The sequence below is a fragment of the Giraffa tippelskirchi genome, chromosome 12 (genome assembly GCF_054371585.1).
Source record: "Giraffa tippelskirchi isolate mGirTip1 chromosome 12, T2T-mGirTip1v1.2.pri, whole genome shotgun sequence".
Taxonomy (NCBI): Eukaryota; Metazoa; Chordata; class Mammalia; order Artiodactyla; family Giraffidae; genus Giraffa; species Giraffa tippelskirchi.
The window spans coordinates 86700644-86724605 of NC_137286.1; the positions used below are offsets into that span (position 1 = coordinate 86700644).

At 39.5% G+C, this 23962-nt stretch overlaps 1 protein-coding gene and 1 long non-coding RNA gene across 2 annotated transcripts in view; one reads left to right on the forward strand and one right to left on the reverse strand.

The window, feature by feature from the left end:
* Window positions 1-23962, forward strand: part of LOC145528680 (uncharacterized) — a 40090-nt gene that overhangs the window by 11325 nt on the left and 4803 nt on the right. The gene's annotated exons all lie outside the window — the stretch shown is intronic.
* The window catches only part of NUFIP1 (nuclear FMR1 interacting protein 1), a 33932-nt gene continuing 18369 nt past the window's right edge, over window positions 8400-23962 (reverse strand). Inside the window, exons 7-10 of the mRNA XM_081547355.1 lie at window positions 22836-23029; window positions 13394-13510; window positions 10143-10375; window positions 8400-8695 (exon numbers count right to left, since the gene is read on the reverse strand). Coding sequence (XP_081403481.1) covers window positions 8579-8695; window positions 10143-10375; window positions 13394-13510; window positions 22836-23029 — 661 coding nt within the window. The 3' untranslated portion in view covers window positions 8400-8578. The remainder of the gene's footprint in view (window positions 8696-10142; window positions 10376-13393; window positions 13511-22835; window positions 23030-23962) is intronic.

Genomic DNA, 23962 nt, shown 5'->3' on the forward strand with positions numbered 1-23962 from the left:
TTGAAAATGTCCCCAACGTGCCAGAATATTCAAAACAAAAGTGCCCAGCCTTGTAACACAAATATGCATCTAAATCAGTTTTTTCTTTTTCCTGCTTCTGAAAGGAAATAGCTTTCTATCATAGTGATTTGGCAGTGTTTTAAATAAACATACAAATAAACATAGGAAGAATTGAGACAATGTCTAAAAACAAAAACTAGAAAATATTTCCAGAGTTGAAACCATAAATGTAATCCTAGATTTATTTTCAAGCAACAGAATTTTTAAGAATTTTCCTAAAATTCTTCCATATCCTGGGATTTATGCAGTTCATCTGCACATAACATTGACTGGTCTATTGTAGATAATTTTACATGTCTCAGAAACTCTCAAACAAGATAACGATATATGACTTACTTCCCTCAAGATGTAAGGCCATAGGCCAGTGAAAAGGGATAAAAATGAGTGGTCACTGTAATGTAAAAAAAAAAGGCCTCAATTATTGGTGATATTGATAGTTTAGTGGTTAGGCAGAGCAATCTTTGATTGTGTAAAACCAGAATTTGTGAAGTGGCTACTGATACCATTCCAATAAAACAAGGAAGTGGGACTTCCCTAGTCCGGTGGTTAAGACTCCATGCTTCCACTGCAAGGGGCATGGGTTTGATCCCTGGTCAGGGAACTAAGATCCTGCATGCCATGTAGCCAAAGAAACCCCCTAAAAAACAAGGAAGAAATTTCAGTAGTTTTAAAAAAATGGAGAAAAGTGCATAGGAAGGAAAAAAAGGGAGCCTTGATTAAATAACTGTGCCTTTGAAGATATTAATTCAAATAAAGCCTGTAGTTTGGCTTTCCAAATTAAAGCACAAAAAAAAAACAGAAAAACATGCAGACACTGAACTGCAAATACTAAACCCAGGAAATGATGGCATTCCCTCCTAATAACCAGAAGTGAAGTTGCCAGGAACTGGAATGTGGAAACCTTCATACAAGGGATGAAAGGTCCTGAAGCAAAGACGTCATAGTTTTTCCAGGATTTGTACAGACTTATGTAAGTCAGCCAGGTACAGAGGACCAATAGAAGAGACTTGCTCTTTTTTTTTTTAATTAGGTTTATTTATTCCTGGCTGCGCTGGGTCTTCGTTGCTGTACAAGCATTCTCTAGTTGCAAGGAGTAGGACCTACTCTCTAGTTGTGGTGTGGCAGCTTCTCTTGTTGCGGAGCACAGGCTCTAGGCGATTGGGCTTCAGTGGTTGCAACACGCAGGCTCAGTAGTTGCGGCTCCCAGGCTCGAAAGCACAGGTTCAGTAATTGTGGTGCAGGGCCTTAGTTGCTCTGTGGCATGTGGGGTGTTGCCGCACCAGATAGATCCCATGTCCCCTGCATTGGCAGGCAATTTGTATCCAGTGTACCACCAGGGAAGTCCCACTTGCTGTCTTTAAGAGAAGACCCAGCAAGTGTTCCAAACATTATCCACACCAGTGTGTGTTTCACAGGATGCACTGCACTGCTGGGCACAGTCTCTAGGCCTACAGCTCTAAAGAACAGAACTTTGAGTTCTGTCTTTTGTCTGTACATCAGAGTATCTGTCTCCTTCATCGTTCCATTTATTCACACTTACTGATTTTCCCCTCTTCCAATTTTGAGGAAGAAATAATCCTTCGTTTGCTAGGTCACTCCCAAGCTGCCTCCAGGTCTGCTAACAAGAGACTGTTCGGGAGCAAGTGTGCCCTCCAGAGCTCAGCTTCCATCAGAGGAAGTGGCTTCTCTTCTCCTGGCGACCTCTCAGTCCATTTCAGCCTTATATATCAGGCAGTCACCGGGCAAAGGAAGTGAAGAAGGCAACTTTCAAATGCTAATTCAAAGTGTGGACTGTGGAGGTTAGAAAACCCTCAGAAGAAAAACTGCCCTGGCCTGTCCATCAGTGGGGGTCTCGGCTCCCCTCCCCCTGAGGACTCACTGACCATTAGCCCCAGCAGTGGGGAAGAGCTCCACAGAGCACCACCATCTTCACACTTACATTCAAACATACTGTCCTCCTCCCTCAGAATTTAACTCTCATTTTTTAATGGAAAAGAGGAAGGTGTTAGTAAATACAAGAAATAGGTTGAGCTTTTTTTTTTTTTTTTTCTTTTTTCCTTTATTTTTTTATTTTTTATTTTTTTATAAATTTATTTATTTTAGTTGGGGGCTAATTACTTTACAATATTGTAATAGTTTTTGCCATACATTGACAAGAATCAGCCATGGGTTTACATGTGTTCCCCTTCCTGGACCCCCCACCCACCTCCCTCCCCCTCTCATCCTTCTGGATCATCCCATTGCCCCGGCCCTGAGCCCTTGTCACATGCATCGAACATGGAATGGTGCTGTTTCACATATGAAAATACACATGTCTCAATGCCATTCTCCCAGAACGTCCCACCCTCACCTTCTCCCTCAGAGTCCATAAAATTGTTCCATGCATCTGTGTCTCTTATTCTGTCTCGCATATAGGGTTATCGTTACCATCTCTCAGATTCCATATATATGCATTAGTATACTGTATTGTTGTTTTTCTTTCTGGCTTACTTCACTCTGTATAATGGGCTCCAGTTTCATCAATCTCAGTAGAACCGGTTCAAATGTATTTTTTTTAATGGCCGAGTAATATTCCATTGTGTATATGTACCACAGCTTCCTTATCCATTCATCTGCTGATGGACATCTAGGTTGCTTCCATGTCCTGGCTATTGTAAACAGTGCTGCGATGAACATTGGGGTACACGCGTCTCTTTCAAGCGTTGAGCTTTTTAAATACATCCAAAATATAGTTTTCCACTTCTCATACACAAAATGAGGCACAGTAAGAAATATACAGGATGATCTCAACTATGTTATCATAAAAAGTTATAGAAGCATATCTGATTGGATGGTTGATGATTTTCAGTCATTAATTTATAAATGACAGTTTGTTTTTTTTTTTTTCAAGTCCCTATCTTCTAGAGATGTATACTAAAACATACAGGGATAAAACAGTAAGATTCTTGAGCATAAGCTTCAAAATAACCTCCAGTGGGGTGGGGTGAGGTAAGGGGGGCTGGCATGGCTCAGGAGTAAATGAAAATGACCGGCCACGGACCGATAAAGTGCTGGAGCTGCGGAATGGGTGGGAAGAAGGGTATCAATACATTACTCTCTTTTTATACTTCACATACCTTTACGTGTGCTTGAAATTTTCCAAAATAAAAATGCTTTTTAAAAAAGCCACAGGGACTTCCCTGGCTGTTCCATGGTTAAAACTCCATGCTTCCAATGCAGAGGGTGAGGGTTTGATCCTTGGTCCAGGAACTAAGATCCCACATGCCACGTGGTGCGGCCAGTAAGTAAAAATTACTTAAAAAAAAAAAAAAAAAGGCCACAAAAAGGAGAAAATAAAACAAAGATACTTACCCAAAAAACTGCAGAGTATAATGAAAAAAGAGATTCAGTTAAAAGTCTTTATTAAAACAATCGACTACTCTCTCCCTATGCTCCAAATTCCTTGGAATGATAATTTTTAAAAACAACTGGATATTTACAACAGGGAAGAAATACAAGATAAAGGACGGCACAGGAAACCAGTGGTTTTGAGAAACTCCTACGTTCCTCAAAGTGGTTCTCAAAATGCACCCACCCCCTAAAAAAAACTCACCAGCACTACCTGAAACCTGTCCTAAGTGCAAATTCTCAGGCCACATCCCAACTCTTCTTCATTATAACCTTTGGGGACAGAGCCCTGCAATCTGGTTTTAACGAGCCCCCCAAGTGACTCTGATGAACCGAAGTTTGAGAACCACTATGACGCTGACCAGGTTGACAAGAAAAAAGAGGAAGGCCTCCGCCCAAGCCAGCCCCAGAGACAACCACAGGAAAGGTAAAGGTGATTCCAGAGGTGCTCTAAGCCGAGTCAACAGATGACAGAAAGCTGGGGCCTAGCTGCAATAGTTAAGTCCTAAACCTGCCCACCTCCAAAACCAAGGGGTTGGTGGGAGTGGCAGATAAGAGTTCTGCCCCGGAGAAAAGCTCCATCCTCAGATTAAAACCCTTGGTATTTTGGGAAAGAGATGGGAGTGATGCCAAGAGCCTAGATTTTTTGCCCACTCCCCCTCTATTCTAAAAAATCTGTGTGAATAGAGCTTCTTTTTCTCAGTCAAGGTAAACATCTTTTGGAGCAAAGAAGGCTTTATACAAATCTGGGAAAAATCCATGCCAACCCATTAATCAAGAGAATCTCTTTCATATGTAAAAGTGATTCTTTCAACAATTAGCAGTAAAGATAATTGTTCAGTAAACTGAACAAACAGAACAACTGACAATCAATGGGGAAGCAAATAATTCAAGGAATAAAAAATAACATGAAAATTCTCACTGGTATCCTTAGAAATATAAGGGTACTAACACCTATGAAAAAAGCAGTTAGAATAAGAAGGCAATCTTGAATATTTGAAAACAAATGACTAAATATTAAAAACTAAAGAGAAAAGCTAAATAACTGTAGCATATTGCAGCATATCATCAAGTAATTAAATGTTGAATCCTCATTTCGATTCAAAAAAATGAACTGGGAATTCCCTTATGAGGGAATTAGTGATTTGGAAGATAACATTTGGGGGGTGCGGGGGGGGGGGCTGCACCACGCACAGCATGCGGGATCTTAGCTCCCTGACCGGGGAACGAACCCTCGCCCCTGCGGTAGAAGCGCGGAGTCTTAACCACTGGGCTACAAAGGAAGTCCTTGGAAGATAACATCTGAAGAAATCTTTCAGAAAAGATCAAAAAGACCAAGACAAATTATATAAGTCCAGTGAAAGGATCAGGTCACGAAGTTCCATATTCACTTGGTAAGTCCAGAAAAACAAAAGAAAAAATGGAAAGAAAATAAATCATTTTAGAAATTGTCCTTAGTCCAAGAATGGTACAGTTCTTCAGAGTGAAAGGACCATCAGCTAAGCAGAATGAATGACATATATTATATCCCACATACCTGGGCATTACTGGTGAAATTTTAGGACTCCAAGCATAAGAAGAAAACCCAAGATTTTTCATGAAGGTGAAAATAAGTTTTTGCCAATAAAGATAGAGAGAATTGGATTGCTGTCTGACTTTTAAGAAGCAATACTGGATACTAGCAATCATGTTCAATTTTGAACCTAATACCCTAAACTCATTATTTTTTTTATTGAAATGAGGATTCAACATTTAATCACTTGAGGATATGCTGCAATAAACCAAAAAAACTAACCCTGGGATAAAGGGAAAAGCAGTGAGAAGGAAACAGTGAACTAATAGTTGTCTAAGTAATGATGCTGGAGAAGGAAATGGCAACCCACTCCAGTGTTCTTGCCTGGAGAATCCCAGGGACGGGGGAGCCTGGTGGGCTACCGTCTATGGGGTCGCACAGAGTCGGACACGACTGAAGCGACTTAGCAGCAGCAGCAGCAAGTAATGATGCATAATGTCAAGACACAAACACACACACACAAAGATAATAGCTGCTGCTGCTGCTGCTGCTGCTGCTAAGTCACTTCAGTCATGTCCGACTCTGTGCAACCCCACAGACGGCAGCCCATCAGGCCTCGCCGTCCCTGGGATTCTCCAGGTAAGAACACTGGAGTGGGTTGCCATTTCCTTCTCCAATGCGTGAAAGTGAAAAGTGAAAGTGAAGTCACTCAGTCATGTCTGACTCTTCACGACCCCATAGACAATAGAGGTGAATCTAAAAAAACTCACACGATTACACCAGGAGAAGAGGATCCAGGTGGGGAAGGGAAAGAATGCTAAGGTAACTGACTTAATTGGGAGGTGAGTGGAAAATATGGCTACTGATTAATAAGTATAGAGAAAAAAAGGTAACTCCTAAAGAAACAGCAATATGTTGAATTAATTTCAAAGCACTAGGAGGAAAAACAAGGAGAAAAAACAACAATCAATCAAGCCAATAAAATGGTGAAGTAAAAATAAGCACAATATTCAGAAAATACAATATACAATGGCAGGAATAGTCCAAACATTTCAACTGTTTCAATTAATATGAATAGATTAAATTTCCCAGAGACTCTTAGATTGAACTCCCCTAAACCTGTCTTGAAAATAGAAGCCAATGCAGAAAGTATTAAGGACAAAAAAGAATATCTCATAGTTGTAAAAGGCACAACTCACCAACAGTCACATAATGCTTTCACATCTCTGAAATCAATTCATTAAATGGACATCAAGAATGTAGAAGGTCTGACAATTAACAAGGTAAATCCAAAAAAGAACAGGCAAGGCACCCTTCTCCCCTCAAAACTCAGAATATTTACAAATATTGACCATGCATTCCATAAAGCAGAAACCATACAGGTTACACTCTACCTGTTTGGGAATTGTAAACATACTTAAGTAATTCCTGGGTTAAATATAAAGGGAACTGAATCTGAAATTACCCCCTAGAAATAAACAACAGTCACCACAGCTTAAGACTGTTGGACACAGCCAGTGCAGTATTCAGTGGGGCATTTTCAGTCTTTTCTACATTTATTAGAAAACAAAAAACACTGAAAATAAAATTTTGCACAATATACCTTAGAGCAGTGATTGTAAAAGCCCCTGGAGACATGATGGTTCTTTGAAAATAGACTAGGAGTCTGAATTCATTTACATACTTGAAACCTATGGAAATTGCATGCTAACCTGAAATAAAATTGCAGACTAGTCAAAATTTGAATATTAAATCAGTTTGTAATATTGATTACTTCTCTGTCCTGTTGAGATGAACTGGATTAAGAGTCACTTCTTTGAATAATGCAAGATTTTATTCATTTTTCTTTTACTCCATTAAAGTATTATATGAACTGAATTAATGAATGAACTAGTTGGTAATTTTCCAAACTACGGGGCTCTTTGGAGGAAGAGAGTAAAACAGAATAAACAGGTCTGCATGGTTACCACCAGGCTGGGAAAGACTGACCTCAACACGACTGTTAATCTCAGGTCTGTAATGTCACAGTGTTATGTACCAGATATTCCAGGATTCGGGATGGGATCTTATAGATGTAAAGGAGCAAAAGGGGCAGAGGGCTGCTATTAGCTCTCTTGCCCGACTTCTTGAAGTCAAGATTCGTGGATTTCAATAATCATGATGTCAAATAAAATTAATTTTCCAACTACAAGAGACTAAATTTTAAAAATCTAGCTCCTTTGGCTGAATGTCAAGAAAGGAGCTCTAAGGAATGCATTTGAGTCAGTTCTGATGAGATGGATGAACCTAGGGCCTATTATACAGAGTGAAATAAGTCATAAAGAGAAAAACAAATATCATATATTAATGCACATATATGGAATCTAGAAAGGTGGTACTGATGAGCCTATTTGTAGGCAGCAATGGAGACACAGACACAGAGAACAGACATGGACACGGGCGGCAGAGGAGGAAGGAGAGGGTGGGACGAATGGAGAGCATAGCGTGGAAACATACGCGCTACCACGTGTGAAATAGAGTCAATGGGAACTGACTCAGGGAACTCAAACCCGGGCTCTGTAACAACTTAGAGGGGTGATATGGGGTGGGAGACGGGAGGGAGGCTTAGGAAAGAGGAGACATAGGTATACCTGTGACTAATTCATGTTGATATATGGCAGAAACCAACACAATATTGTGGAGGCATTATTCTTCAATTAAAAATAAATACATTAAAAAAAGAGTAGAGCTCTAGCACTAGCTAGCACAAATGACCAGAACATAAAAGACCAGAACCTCTGGCATTAGAGGAGATAAGAAGACCTTAGGAGCTGTTATTTATTTAAAACATATTTTAAAGGTTCAATTACTACCTTTATAAGCAATTTTTACTTCTTTAAAATTCATGTAATATTTCACAAATGACTGTTTATGCCGTAAAAAATTAAGTGAACCTCAACAAGTACTATACTTTACATACTTTTTCACATGAAAAAATTTTTTAGATGTCCAATTCTGAACCATACCAAAAAGAAGCACTTCAACTGAACTGGAACATAAACAGAAGCCGTATCTGTAATATTTCAAATGATCAATACCTGAGCTGCCAATAGGTGAATGTCAACATGTCCTTTGAAATAAACAGCAGAAATTTAAATTTCAAGACGTTCTCATCGTATTAATTTGCTCTGGTTTATTTTAAAATACCCTCCCTTTGCAGGGGTTAACGAATGACTCTTCCTCTCTCATTTATTAAATACAAAATGACTGTATTTCTCTCCCCAACCTACAGCTCTCCTCAGCTGAATTAAAAAAATTTTTAAGTTTTTTTCCTTACCACTAAACCAGCATCTTCAATTCTTATCTGGCGCAAGAGTAGACTTCCTTACACAACAGCAATAAATACAAAGTAGAATTCTGCCAGCAAATATTATATGTGATCCCAACAATACAGACAGTCTTAAAAATCAATTAGGTATTTATTTGTATAGAGTCAAAGACTTGAAAATCCTATATAATAGCTCATGAGGCTTACAATTTCATTACTAGTCCAGTTGAAAAAAGAAGAATTTTCGTCCACAAACTTCAGGTTGTTACTATTTTACATGCTTCAGACATGTGTCCTAAAACACCAGATGCCTATTCATCTTTAGTTTTCACAGCAGTAGTATTAAGTCCAAAAAAGTCTTTTTTGATGATGTACCGAACACACTGCAAAATCACATTTCTTTCATGTCGAATATCTGGAGCTAACAGCTAAAAAATAATAAATAAAAAGATTAGCTTTTAAATAAAATACATCCAAGAAACACCATCTAAGATATTCTATGTGCCTTCTCTATATGAAGAACACAAAATAATAAAGATATGTATTATATTTACTAATTATTTCACTAAAAAACAATGCAAGAATATCTCCTTTTAACCAAAACTATCGCGATTTAAACACTAGTATTCGAGGTTCTCTCCAGGAGCATCAAGGAAGGCATGGGAAAGATAGGTTTAGAAGCTTACAATTCTTTACATCTAAAAACCACGTTAAACAGGATCCTCCCAATAGGTTTAGAAGCTTACAATTCTTTACATCTAAAAATCATGTTAAACAGGATCCTCCCAAGCCCAAATCTAGAAACAGTATAGAAACTATTATGGAGCTATAGTAAATATAGTAATAATGAAACTTAGTAGTAAATAATCCTAACATTCCTGGTCTTTCAGAACTTCCCACTTTTGTGCTTACTGTAATTGAAAGAAAGCTGAAAATCCATGGTATGTAGAATACATAACCAAGGAATCACATGTGATTTGCCAAAAATAATAATGTAACTAGTCATTTTATTTCTGATGTCAATGTAGTTCAGAAACACCCACACAGGAACTTTCAGTAAACAGATGATTTAATATACCACTTAGAAGGAAAACATTTTAAAAATGCAGTTTCCAAGGAAAACATTTTAAAAATGCAGCTTCCTTTACATAGCACCAAAATTTACGAAATAGAGAGTACATTTCAGGTCAATTTTATTAAGAAGCAACTGTGTCTACATGTAACACGCCATAGTCTGTAGCCTCAGAACACCTGAGCTGCAGCACAAGCACGTCTCTAACCAGGCAAAAATCAGACTCTGCACAGAGCATAACCAGGAAGTTGTACAATCCACCAAAAATTTCAGAGTATTTCTGTCACTCTTAGATATGAAAGTCTCAGATCTCTGAACAGCTTCATGTCCATTACTTAGACTCAAAGGAGGCAGTGCTTCTTTATAACTTAAAGAAAAATCGTAAGCTTTTCAGCACACCACACTGAGAATAAAGTCAACAACGCACAAAATAAACACACAAAAACCTTTTTCTCCCTTTAGCCTGTACTGTATTTAGTTGTGCTTTCAATGAAAATTTTAAAAAGGTCAGTAGTACACTTCAACACTTTACCAACTACTTAAGCCTAGGTTCTTTTATTTTAAGCAGTTTTGAAAATTGTAATTATCCCACATTTACTGAGTATCAGCTATATTCCAAAGGCAGTTTCAGAAGATACAGACAACTCTTCAAGGAGTGTATGTCTCTGGTAACCTTAAAACACAACATGGACACACATACACACACGGACACGGACACACACACACGGACACACACACACGGACACACACACACAAGCCCAGTAGCTCTATTCTTAAGACACGAGAACACAAAGACCACTCACCATTTCCAGGAGATGCGGATGGTGTGTTCTTGGTTCAAATAATGTTCGATAGTTGAGATCATTTTTTTTCCTCTTAGGATTTGTGTTTTTAAAATTTCTCTTTTGGCTCTCACACTTGGCTTCTGAGGAATTTTTAACAGTTGCTTTAACATCTTGACTTGGTTTCTTAGGAGTATTGCTATGAAGAACCTGGTCTTCTGCCAGAATGTCTGCTTCAGTCTTGATGGGAGCTTCTACATGCGATGAAAAATAAACACAAAAACAACAAATTAAAAAACAGATAAAACTTTCAAAAATAACCAAAAAAAACCCACCCCCCACAATAATCTCCTTCCCCAGCCATAAGTTACTTAATTAAAACTGAGCATGTACAGTGTATTACAAAATTTTTCAAATTGGGAACTATGACTGCCAATAACTGAGATTACTGCAAAGAGCGATGGAAAATGATCCCTATGAAAGAAGTAATACCAGATGGAAACTTGGATCTACACAAAGAATGAAGAGTGCCAGAGACAGTCAATATGTGGATAAATACAAACGACCTTCTCCCTCATTTGAAAAAATTTTGTAAAGATAATTGACAATTGAAAGCAAAAATGCATAATAACAATGTATGTGGGGTTTATTAGCAACTGCAGAACTGAAACCTGAGAGAATCACCCAAAAGAAGGGAAGAGGAAAATCTAAGTATATTGCTGTAAAATTCTTAAATTACAGGAACACCTCGTTTTACTGTGCTTTGATTTAACGGTCTTCAGACACACAGCATTTTGTACAAACTGCAGGTTTGTGGCAACACTGACCAAGTCTGTTAGCACCATTTTTCCAACACTGTTTGTTCACTTGGTGTCTCTGCATCACACTCTGATGATTTCTTCTCAATGTCTCAAATTATCATTGTTATTTTATGTTATGGTCATGTGTAATCACTCATCTTTGATATTACTATTATAACTGTTTTGCGTCATCATGAACCATGTCCATATAAGAAAATCAATTTAACAATGTTATGTTCTGACTGCTCCACCTGCCTGCCATTTTCCTCTCGCTCCTTCTCCTCAGGCCTCCCTATTCCCTGAGACACCATATTGAAATTAGTATATGGTTAATAACCATATTAATGGTTAATAACCACAGGCTTCCTCAGTGAGTCAGCTGTAAAGAATCCGCCTGAAATGCAGGAGCTCCAGGAGATGCGGGTTCAATCCCTGGGTCGGGAAGATCCCCCTGAGTAGCAAATGGCAACCCACTCCAACATTCTTGCCTGTGAAATCCTATGGAGAGAGAAGCCTAGCGGGCTATAGTCCATGGCATTGCAAAAGTAGGACATGACTTAGCCACTAAAACAAAAACAACAGAGATGCTATTTCATGGTTCAGAGAAGGCTCACTTTATTTCCTAGTTTTATTTATTCCAAAGTCCTGCTATGTCAATATCCTATGCCATCCTATAGCCCAGGAACACTGCAAGCTAGAAATCTGCTAGTGACCTGGATGGCTTAATAAAAGCGAATTCAAATTACATAAAATAATTCTTAAGGCTTAGGAATGTGAAGCGAGGACTTTTTCCTGAAGGCAGGACGTTTTAGACAATCAGTCAAACTGAATTAATACAAAGTGAAAAGAATAGCGATGCACCACCTATTGCCACACAAAGAAAGATGTAATGGAAGGCAACATAGTTGGCTTCTTTAGACCTAAGCTTTACGTCAGCTTTGCCACATGCTAGTTTTGCCACATATCCTCTTGAAGCTTCAGCGTCTATAAAATAAAGGGCTCAAACCCTGATCCCTTCCAGTTTCCTCTCTGCTTCTCAAAGTGGCGGCCTCAAAATGAAGACACGAGTATAAAAGTATTGAATGTCTTATCTTAGGAATGAGGGAGGAAAGCATTTGTACGGCTTGTTTTTCTGGGATTCAGTAATCTGGTAATAGCTTTCTTTGCTATCACCTGTCATAAATACACAAGATAAGCAGGAAATGTAATATGTGTTTAAAGAATAACTTCATCTTCATATCAGTGCACTGGAAACAAGAGTAAGGAAATAAATACTGTTTTTCTTAAAATTCAAAAAAAAGAAAAGAAGAGGCAACCATCTGTAAAGGATTCCTCTGACAAAGCCAAAGTAGATTATATTTCAAAAGTCAAGTAGCCTTTAACCAGTTACCATAGTAAAGCTTGGCCTTTCAAAGACAGAGAAAAAAAAAACTCCTATGTTAGAGATACCCAGATCTAAACCTTAACTTTCATGTTAAAGCCCAACTCTTCCTCCTTCAGCATCTTCCAACTACACAAACACTGATTTTTTTCTGGCTTAGTCAACATTAAAAGTCCTGCATCTTCATCCAATTACATTTAAATCTCCCTTTCATCCTACATTTTCACTTTGAAGACCCTCTATTCCTGTCTTCGGTAGAGCCCCTACCGTGATGACGCATCTGAGACACACACCCAGAATTCTCTCGTGGCTGGTGAAGCCTAGATATAATGACCATGCAGAGCCAGGTTCAGAGGTGCTGGGTTACTGACGTGAGCCTTGGCTTGAGTTGCCCATACTGCCAAGCCTACTCGTAGCTAGATATTGAGTTGGTTTATCACCATCGCTTTTTTGGGGGGGAGGGGGAGTTTGTCATCATCTTTTAAGGTTAAAACATGTATCCTCAATAACATTAACTTCTCAGAAACATTATCAAAAGGATTCCATGTCTCCCAATCTTAAAAATACACAGGCTAATGCAACACAAGCATATACGATTCCTGTGTTCTCCAAATGAGACAGTTTAGGTAAATGTGCTCTATAAGGAACAATGCCCCATATACACGTAAGGAATTTTACCATCTTCTTTTGTCATAAAGGACCTCTCTCCAGCTTCAAAAGGTGCGAAACATGTTAAGACAAGGGTTCTTGAGAGTGGGAAGAAGTAATTAGCTTCCTTTGCGTTATCTTTTAGAATTTTCTCTGACTTCACTAGTGGATACTATCTCTTCCCCTTCCTCTTCTTTCATCATGTTCTTTTTGCCCCCTTCTCCCAGAGGAGCAACACAGTTCTCTCTGTCCCACTTCCCTTCATCCCATGTTAACTTCTGAATCAAATGAGAAAGGAATTTGAGGCTCAACTAAAGAATGTGCATGACACATCTCGTCCTCGGATACATACACGTGAAAGGATGCTACTGATGCACAGTGCACATCAAAGGCAACAACGACACGACACAGCCCGCACTGTTACCCACTGAGCCATGGCTTACCTTCCGGCTCACTCTCTGACCCCGAGAGGCTGCCGTAGCTGCTCATCAGGGAGCACAGAGCTGGAGTCACCTCCTTGGGTATGACAGCACTCTGCGGTTTCTCCTCTTTGTCAGATTCTGAAATAGGAAGCACTGAGAATGAAACTGTCTATCAAAAATATCTACCAGCATAAAAAAGAAAGCTGACAGCCCCCTACGCCCTCATGTGTTAGTGAAAAGAAAGCACTTTCTGATCATTTCCTCAATCTTCCTGAAAAAGAAATCCAGGAGACTTGAAAATTTTCCCCTTGGTTTAAATCTTTACAGTCAGAGAAGCTATCTGCCCCAGAAAGAAAACAGAGGGGCAAACGGAAGCTATACACAACTCAAGTCTCTTACCATGCTTCACTGGTCATGGAACGTGGGTCTTCTCTAAATGAATTATACAATCTTTGTTATTAATTATTTTCTTTTATGCTATTAATTAATTTTATTACAGTACCAGGAAGGTCATAAATGTATTTAACATCACTGGACTAGGATCATGGACTCTGAAAATTAGATTTGGAGTAAATAAAATATAACTGTCCACTCTTTGTTTAAGACTGGTTTAGAGGGTACAAGTAGTATTTCAACCATTCTACAGTTAAAGGCACAAACATAACGCTTCACTGAATCTGGCCTAAATTTTTATTATTTAGAACTTCTAAGAACTTAAGTAAACAAGCCAAGTATGAGAATTCAGCGAGTACTAAGAGCCTGCCAAAGGTAAAGTGTTTGATCAGAGCCCAGCAAGTTAGTTGTAGCCCCAGGACACCACCTATTGCATTTATTTTTGGCAGCTCTGAAAGTGTATTACATTTATTCTGAACAAGTCAGTAGTGCCTGATGGAAGAATGAAGACAATAACTTGCTTGTGTAATGAACCAGCTCAACCCACAACCAATATGAAATGTTTCAAGACAGTATTGAACGTTCACCAAGTCAGTCTAAGGGAAACCGAAGCGTGCCAGTAGGAAGGAGTGTATTTTATGTGAATATGGAACTACCACCTTCTGGTAGATGAAGTTAAATCCTCTCTCTCCACCAATCCACACTGCCCAGTACCCACTCCAAACACTGTTCCTTGTCAATTTTGAGCTAACTTATTATCTTTTCTCCTGAATTAATAAAGGGGAATTGAAAATATGCAGTTTTATTTATAAATGCCTAGTGGATAAAACAGAATCTGCAACAATATTAGTGTGGAGACTGTTCATCTCATTGTTTAAATGATGATATGCCAAAATGTAGAAGCACCAACAAGTACAATACAGATGACTACATAATGCTCTTTAAAAGCATGAGCTCATTTAACCCTTTTGAAGTATCACCTTCACTATTAAGTACAGGTGATAAAACCAAAATTCAAGAGAACCTGAACTGGATGATCCCTCAGATAACAGAACAATACAACAGCCGGGTCAAATTTAAATCCTGGCTACCTGATTCTAAATCCCAAGTATTAACTAGTGGGCTAGAATATCTCCTATAGATATATAAAGTCTTCTGAAAATTAAGTCATCCTACCAAACTCTATGGTCAAGAATAATGCTAAGAAATGTCTTTCAGTAACAGCCCATTTCTCTGTTCCCCTTCACAGCAAAATTTCAACTATTTATATAACTCACCAGGCAAGTCACCTGGGCCTGAAATTTCCTACAACTATCTGACCCTCTAGAATCTACTTCAATCTGTCTTTCAGGCCCACCACACCAGTGAACTTTTTCTTCCAAGTTCACCAGATTCTTCTGTGTTGCCAAGCCTAGAGGTCATTTGTTGGTGTTCATCTTATTTAACTTAGTGACAACATTTGACAGTACAACTGACCCTTGAACACACAGGCTTGAAGTTCATAGGTCCACTTATACACAGGAATTTTTCAATACTAAGTACTACTGAAACCAACCTGCGATTAGCTGAATCCACGGATTCAGGGCTGTGGATGCAGAAGAACCACAGTACATGAAAGGCAAACTACAGGTTAGACTCGAATTTTCAAGCAAGGGGATGGAGGGCTGGCGCTCCTAACCCCTGCAACTGTTCAAGGTCAACGGGAGACCTTCATGTGACTTCCAGAACCCTTTCACTTGGCTCTCCTTTCCCAGTCTCCCTACTAAATTCTCCTCATTGACCAATTTCAAATTTCTTGAGTGTCCCTGGGTCCAATCCTCAGCAACCTTTCCCTCTGTGCCTCTTTCTCCTCTTATGATCTCACTTTATCTCAAATCTTACAGTATTAGAGGCCAATAAATCACAACTGTATACCTTCAGTTTTCCCCTAAATGCCAGAATAAACTAATTGTTCAACATCTCTACTTAGACATCAAACAGGCATCTCAAAGGTTAGCACGCCCCAAAACAAAAACACTGGATTTCTCCTCTAGACCTGCCTCCCAGTTGGGCTGCTGCTGCTGCTACTAAGTCGCTTCAGTCATGTCCGACTCTGTGCGACCGCACAGACGGCAGCCCACCAGGCTCCGCCAACCCTGGGATTCTCCAGGCAAGAACAGTGGAGTGGGTTGCCATTTTCTTCTCCAATGCATGAAAGTGAAAAGTGAAAGTGAAGTCACTCAGTCGTGTCCGATTCTTAGTGACCCCATGGACTGCAGCCTACCTGTGCCCATGGGATTTTCCAGACAAGAGTAGGAGTGGGTTGCCACTGCCTTCTCTGGCCAGTTAGTCTCCATCCCAGTAAATGCCAGCTCTTTTCAATGATTACACCAAAACGCCGAAGAAACTGAAGTTGAACGATTCTATGAAGACCTACAAGACCTTCTAGAACTAACACCCAAAGATGTCCTTTTCATTATAGGGGACTGGAATGCAAAAGTAGGAAGTCAAGAAACACCTGGCGTTAACAGGCAAGTTTGGCCTTGGAGTACAGAATGAAGCAGGGCAAAGGCTAATAGAGTTTTGCCACGAGAACACACTGGTAATAGCAAACACCCTATTCCAACAACACAAGAGAAGACTCTACACGTGGACATCACCAGATGGTCAACACCGAAATCAGATTGATTATATTCTTTGCAGCCAAAGATGGAGAAGCGCTATACGGTCAGCAAAAACAAGACCGGGAGCAGACTGTGGCTCAGATCATGAACTTCTTATTGCCAAATTCACACTGAAATTGAAGAAAGTAGGGAAAACCACTAGACCATTCAGGTATGACCTAGATCAAATCCCTTATGAGTATACAGTGGAAGTGACAAATAGATTTAAGGGACTAGACCTGATAGACAGAGTGCCTGATTAACTATGGACAGAGGTTCGTGACATTGTACAGGAGACAGGGATCAAGAAAATCCCCATGGAAAAGAAATGCAAAAAAAGCAAAATGGCTGTCTGAGGAGGCCTTACAGACAGCTGGGAAAAGAAGAGAAGCAAAAAGCAAAGGAGAAAAGGAAAGATATTCCCATCTTAATGCAGAGTTCCAAAGAATAGCAAGGAGAGATAAGAAAGCCTTCCTCAGTGATCAGTGCAAAGAAATAGAGGAAAACAACAGATTGGGAAAGACTAGAGATCTCTTCAAGAAAGTTAGAGATACCAAAGGAACATTTCATGCAAAGATAGGCTCGATAAAGGACAGAAATGGTATGGACCTAACAGAAGCAGAAGATATTAAGAAGAGATGGCAAGAATACACAGAAGAACTGTACAAAAAAGATCTTCACGACCCAGATAATCACGATGGTGTGATCACTCACCTAGAGCCAGACATCCTGGAATGTGAAGTCAAGTGGGCCTTAGAAAGCATCACTACGAACAAAGCTAGTGGAGGTGATGGAATTCCAATCGAGCTATTTCAAATCCTCAAAGGTGATGCTGTGAAAGTGCTGCACTCTATATGCCAGCAAATTTGGAAAACTCAGCAGTGGCCACAGGACTGGAAAAGGTCAGTTTTCATTCCAATCCCAAAGAACGGCAATGCCAAAGAATGCTCAAACTACTGCACAATTGCACTCATCTCACATGCTGGTAAAGTAATGCTCAAAATTCTCCAAGCCAGGCTTCAGCAATACGTGAATCGTGAACTTCCAGATGTTCAAGCTGGGTTTAGAAAAGGCAGAGGAACCAGAGATCAAATTGCCAACATCCGCTGGATCATCGAAAAAGCAAGAGAGTTCCAAAAAAACATCTATTTCTGCTTTATTGACTATGCCAAAGCCTTTGACTGTGTGGACCACAATAAACTGTGGAAAATTCTGAAAGAGATGGGAATACCAGACCATCTGACCTGTCTCTTGAGAAACCTGTATGCAGGTCAGGAAGCAACAGTTAGAACTGGACAGGGAACAACAGACTGGTTCCAAATAGGAAAAGGAGTACGTCAAGGCTGTATATTGTCACCCTACTTATTTAACTTATATGCAGAGTACATCATGAGAAACGCTGGGCTGGAAGAAACACAAGCTGGAATCAAGATTGCCGGGAGAAATATCAATAACCTCAGATATGCGGATGACACCACCCTTATGGCAGAAAGTGAAGAAGAACTAAAGAGCCTCTTGATGAAGGTGAAGGAGGAGAGTGAAAAAGTTGGCTTAAAGCTCAACGTTCAGAAAACTAAGATCATGGCATCTGGTCCCATCACTTCATGGCAAATAGATGGGGAAACAGTGGAAACAGTGTCAGACTTTATTTTTTTGGGCTCCAAAATCACTGCTGATGGTGACTGCAGCCATGAAATTAAAAGATGCTTACTCCTTGAAAGGAAGGTTATGGTCAACCTAGATAACATATTTAAAAGCAGAGACATTACTTTGCCAACAAAAGTCCGTCTAGTCAAGGCTATGGTTTTTCCAGTGGTCATGTATGGATGTGAGAGTTGGACGGTGAAGAAAGCTGAGCACCAAAGAATTGATGCTTTTGAACTGTGGTGTTGGAGAAGACTCTTGAGAGTCCCTTGGACTGCAAGGAGATCCAATCAATCCATCCTAAAAGAGATCAATCCTGGGTGTTCATTGGAAGGACTGATGTTGAAGCTGAAACTCCAATACTTTGGCCACCTCATGCGAAGGGTTGACTCATTGGAAAAGACCCTAATGCTGGGTAGGATTGGGGGTGGGAGGAGAAGGATACGACAGAGGATGAGATGGTTGGATGGCATCACCGACTCGATGGACATGGGTTTGGGTAGACTCCGGGAGTTGGTGATGGACAGAGAGGCCTGGCGTGCCACAATTCATGGGGTCGCAAAGAGTCGGACACGACTGAGCGACTGAACTGAACTGACACCAAAACCTAGCAATCATCCTGACTTTTCTCCTTCTCACATACCATATCCAATCTGGCAACAAATACTGTCAGCTCTGTTTTGAACATATATCCAGAATCATACTGCTCATCACTTCACTCCTACAACCATAGTCCAAGTCAGCATTTCTTACCCAGACAGTTCTAGCATCCTCCTAAAAGAACAGCCTGATATGATCTGCCCACCTCTGCAGTCCACTCTCCACTTTAACACATCACATCACCTCTCTGCCCAACCTCAGAGTAAAGTCCCAAGTCCTTTCCTGCCTTAGACAAGACCCTATTTGAGCTGATCCTTCACCACTTTCTTCCTGGCTTATTCCACTCCAACCTTGTTGTTCCCCAAGTACACAAAGCATGCTCTCTCCATGGGGTGTTTGCTTTCTCTGCTTGGAAAGCTCTCAGGTCTCAGCTCCTAATTTCACTCAAATTTCTTAATATCACCTTATCAGAGATGTCTTCACTAATTACACTATATAGCACACTCCTTTCTCCAACTGCCATTCTCAGTCCTTTTCCTTGGCTTTACTCATCCTCATGAAGGATATCAACCCATATTTATTTACTGTAGCTTCCTCAAGCAGGACATAAGGTACAGGAGAGAAGGGGTTTGGCTTTGTTCAGTATCCTGTATCCTCTGAGCCTAGAACAGTACATAAATGCTCAACAAATATTTGAAGAACAAACTGTTGCATGAATGAGTTAAATAAGGACAAGTTCAAAGCAGGTAACCAGGACAGAATGACAGAACTATGCCGAGGTGGGGCCATAACAGAAACCTGGCTTCATCTGGATTCAGAGACTCACTATTTCTTTTTTTCAATAAAATGATTCTATTTTTCTTAAAAAATCACATATATGTATCTAAGAAAAATACCGAGGGATATAAAACATGAGCAGTGGCTGTCTCCATAAGTTAAGGAACTATATTGCTTTTTATTTTATGCTTTTCCATTTTTTCCCCCTATTTTTTGCATCATTTTTATAATCAGAAAATGAATTATAAAGAAAACACAGGAAAATGAAACCTGGAGGCAAGTATTTCCTCACAATTCAAGAAGCGGACTGCACAGCTGTAATTGGCTTACATATCAACCCTTCTTCCTGCCTTCCCTTTTCTCTAGACTTTATATTTTGAATCCATTTTAGATTTACACAAGCATTGCAAAGCTAGTGCCAAGATTTTCCATAAACCCTTCACCTAGCTCCCCCTAATATTAACATCTTACATAACCGCAGTGCATTTACCATAGCTAACAAATGAACATTGGGATAGTACTACCACCTAAACTACAGACTGTGTTGTAATTTCACCAGTTTTTCCACTAACGTCCTTTTTCTGTTCTCGGAGTCAATCCATCATACCACATCACGTTCAGCCTCCAGACTCCTTGATCTGTGTCTTCTCTCAATCTGTGACAATTCTTCAGTATTTCCTTGCCTTTCATGAACTTGACTGTTTTAAAGACTACTGGTCAACTACTGCAAAATATCCCTTAGCTGGGCCTGATGTTTCCTGATGATTAGATTGAGGTTATGGATTTTAGGTGGTGTCCTTCTCATCACGTATCAGGGGGTACACATCAACCCGACTTATTACTGGAGATGTTACCATGACTACTTGGTGGTCTCCACCGTAAAGTTACTATTCTTCTCTTTCCTAATTCTATTTCTAAAAACAAGTCACTAAGTCCAGCCCACATTCAAGGGGAAGGAAATTAAGCTCTATCTCGTGGAATAAGGAATAGCAAAGAACTTTACAGACAGATGTTAAAACCACAACCTGGGTGGTTGGTGTACTCATTACTAGGAGTGTCCTACAGCTCACTATACTTAGCTGCCTTCCTAAGGGTAAGAGCTAGGAGTTCACACAAATGAACAGCTCTTTTCCTATTTCATTACCTTCAGTTATGTTCTGGGGACACACCACATGTGACTCTGGCTCATGTGAAGGAAGCTTCTCTAAACAAGGTAAAACTGATAAACTGGAGAGTTGAGATGCTGAGAATATTTAGGGTATGTGAAAAAAAGGGTACATGTGGTTTCCTGGAGTATACTTGGGAGTGGAAAGTTGAAAAACCAATGCTCTAAAACATAGACTTTTAAAGTGAAAAAGTCCAGAAGAAATCCCAAGTAAAGGATAATGGGAATTTAAATGGAACCTTTCCTACAAAATCAAGCGACCATAATTTGATTGTTGGTATTCTGATTTCCTCAAAAAACATCACTAATATATAGCTTGCTTTTAGGATTTTTTTATTCAAGCCTTACATGTTCATCTCTGACCTTCACAAAAGTAAGGGTTTCAACATTAAGCCACAACAAAATGATTTGATATCTCTTACTCAACTGTCCTAGGAACCTGACTGAATGCTTTCTATTATGAGGATGAAAGGTATTTAACTAATGTTTCTCACCTCTAAAGTGTCTCCTGAAGATCTAGATACAGGCTTAAATACAGGCAAGATACAGTCATCTTTTCGTTAGTGCTTCACCGGACTAGCACACACTGAAACACTTCTTTAAAAAATGGGAAAACAGAATTGCCCAACCAGAGCTAACAATATGAAGGCAAAGACTATTCAACATTACAGAACCCTTCAAATGTTCATTTAGAAAGTTGCATAAAGCAAAGAACTACCTAATTTTCAAGTTAGTTAATGTTTGTAACAGTAGTCTTCATATTTGTGTTTCAAGTATTTTAATGACGTGGAAGTTTCTACTTAGGCACAGATTATATTTCATCATCAAGGTCACAAGCTGTAAGCTTGAGTAAGTATGTGGGCACTCTCCAACATTTTTTGAAGGGGAAAAAAAAAATCAGTGCCCAAGAGTAAACTGAGCCCTGGCCCCAATGTCTTCTGCCTTTTCCTCACTATCAGCAAGGATGAGAAGATGCTTTTTTAAAACTCTCTTCCACACCTCAACTATCCTAGACCCATACAACATAGATTTGTTTTTTGGGGCCAGATTCAGACTTCACATGTGGAGGCAGTGTAGTGTACTAGAAGTAAGACTCCTGAGTCTGACTCTGTCACTAACCAGCAGCATGACTAAGGTAAATGACTCTAAGCTAAACGACTCGGTTCCAAAACGGAAGCAGCAACTGCACGTACGTGAAAGGTTGCTATGAAGCAAAGAGCTACTATATGCAAAGCACTTAGGGCACAGTTAAGTACCTTACTTAGTAAGTGTTAGCTGGTGTTAAAATATTTATTATTACTATTCCTACTGAATTTTATCTTGTCATTCTTAGCCCAACATTTCCTTATGTCAAGATCTTTTTCCATCCTGATTTAGTCAATGAAGTAGTTGCCAACCCCCCGCCCATTTCTTCCCATCCTTTAAGTTCAATAATCTGCCGTGTGATTATGGGAAAAGCCACTTTCCCCAAGCTGAGCAGGGCCTGCTGGCAAACCTACAACAATCCCTCCTCAGTCCACTCACTGGTAACACGCCTTTGCAGAAGAAGAAGCACTAGCAACTAGATAAAGCCTCACGCTTTGTTACTGGAAGGAAAGATGGTAAAATATTTACGTCGATGTTTTCATTTTTCAGAAGAGAAATGAAGCCTTAGAGGCTGAATGATATCGTTCTGTGACAGCAACATTTCTGTCCTTTAATTTTTCAACTTGTAAGCAAGAGTAAACTTATCTCTTAAATTCTAGAGAGAACTCGAGAATAAATAATAAACATATAAATATATTCTATGCTGTGAGGAAGAACAGTATTATTTAATATACTGAATTAATGTTATTTACCCAAAGAGACCAGGTTCATGCTGAGCAGCATAAATACTGGGTTCCCTTAGAATTACTGCTTTCTAGGTGGGAAAATTCATCTAATGGTGTAAATCTGAATTCACAGCATCAATACATTCAAAACAGTCTTAAAGATATTTCCAAGATTATATGATACTATGCAAATTACCCAATAAATATAATCTTTCTCCCACATTCTGCGTGCTTCATGCATTCATTCCCGAGATTCATAAAAAGTTTCTTAAAGTGAGGTTTTAAATAAGACACTCCTATTAGGAACAAAAGCATCATTCTACTTTTCTACATTTTTGCCATTAAACTCTCCATAAATAAGGATGTGAAGAATCAACTTCTGCATCATTGTCTATACTCTTAAAAACACAGTGTTTTCCTATTTAGCTTACCAGAATCAGTGTTTACCAAAACACCCAGGGGGTCTGAATTTGCCTCAGGTGGATTTTCAGGCTTCGAATCACACAAGTGATGGCCTGACGCAGCAGCTGTTCTCTGTTCAGCATGGCCATTTTTCCATTTGTGATGTTTGCCAGGACTTTGGATTTTTGCCATCTGCGAATGTCTGGTCATCCCCTTCATCTTGCTGCAATAAGAAAAATGCAATTCTTAATATAAAAGGTACTGACCTTTCAAGAAAAATTTGAAAAAGATTAGTGAATGTAAAAGAAAACTTAGCTGTCAAATCAATTACTTGTCACCTACTACACTAAAGAGATCAGAAAAAAATAAACTCAATGGCTTCCAAAGACAGAACGTTAAATGAAAACACACCACAATATATCATACTTTATCAATTCCAAATTGCACATTTCCTCCCATAATTTAATCCCTCTAAATTGGGCTATGTTGTACAATCAACAGCAAGTGAGTTTAATTGGCAGCACTCTTTCATTCCTATTATACAAAAGATAAAATGTTCCCTGGGGCTTGCCAGGTGGCCCTAGTGGTAAAGAACCCGCCTGCCAGTGCGGGTGTGGGTTCCATCCCTGGGTCTGGAAGATCCCCTGGAGGAGGGCATGGCAACCAGTATTCCTGCCTGGAGAATTCCATGGACAGAGGAGACTGGCGGGCTACAGTCCACCGGGTTGCAAAGAGTTGGACAAGACTGAAGCGACTTAGCACACAAAATATTCCTTAGACTTTACAAAGTGTGTTAACTCTTATCTACTTAATTTTAAGGAGCCTTAAAGTTTCAGACGATTTTACAAATATGCTACTTTGTTTCTTGTTTGAGATTCATGATAACTCTTTGAAATAGATTAGGCAGGTACTGGGTTGGCAGAAAGGTTCTGGTTTTTCCATAGCATCTTACGGAAAAACCCAAACAAACATTTTGGCCAAATGAATTATTATTCTCTTCATGTTACAGGGGGATAAACTTAAAGATCATAAAGCAAGCACAATTTCACAGCTAGCTCAAATCAAGTGCCCTCTCAAACCAGCTTAATTACTACACTTAAGAGGAAAACAAATAATTACGTGAGCACATGCTTATGTAAACTATGCGCAGGAAAAA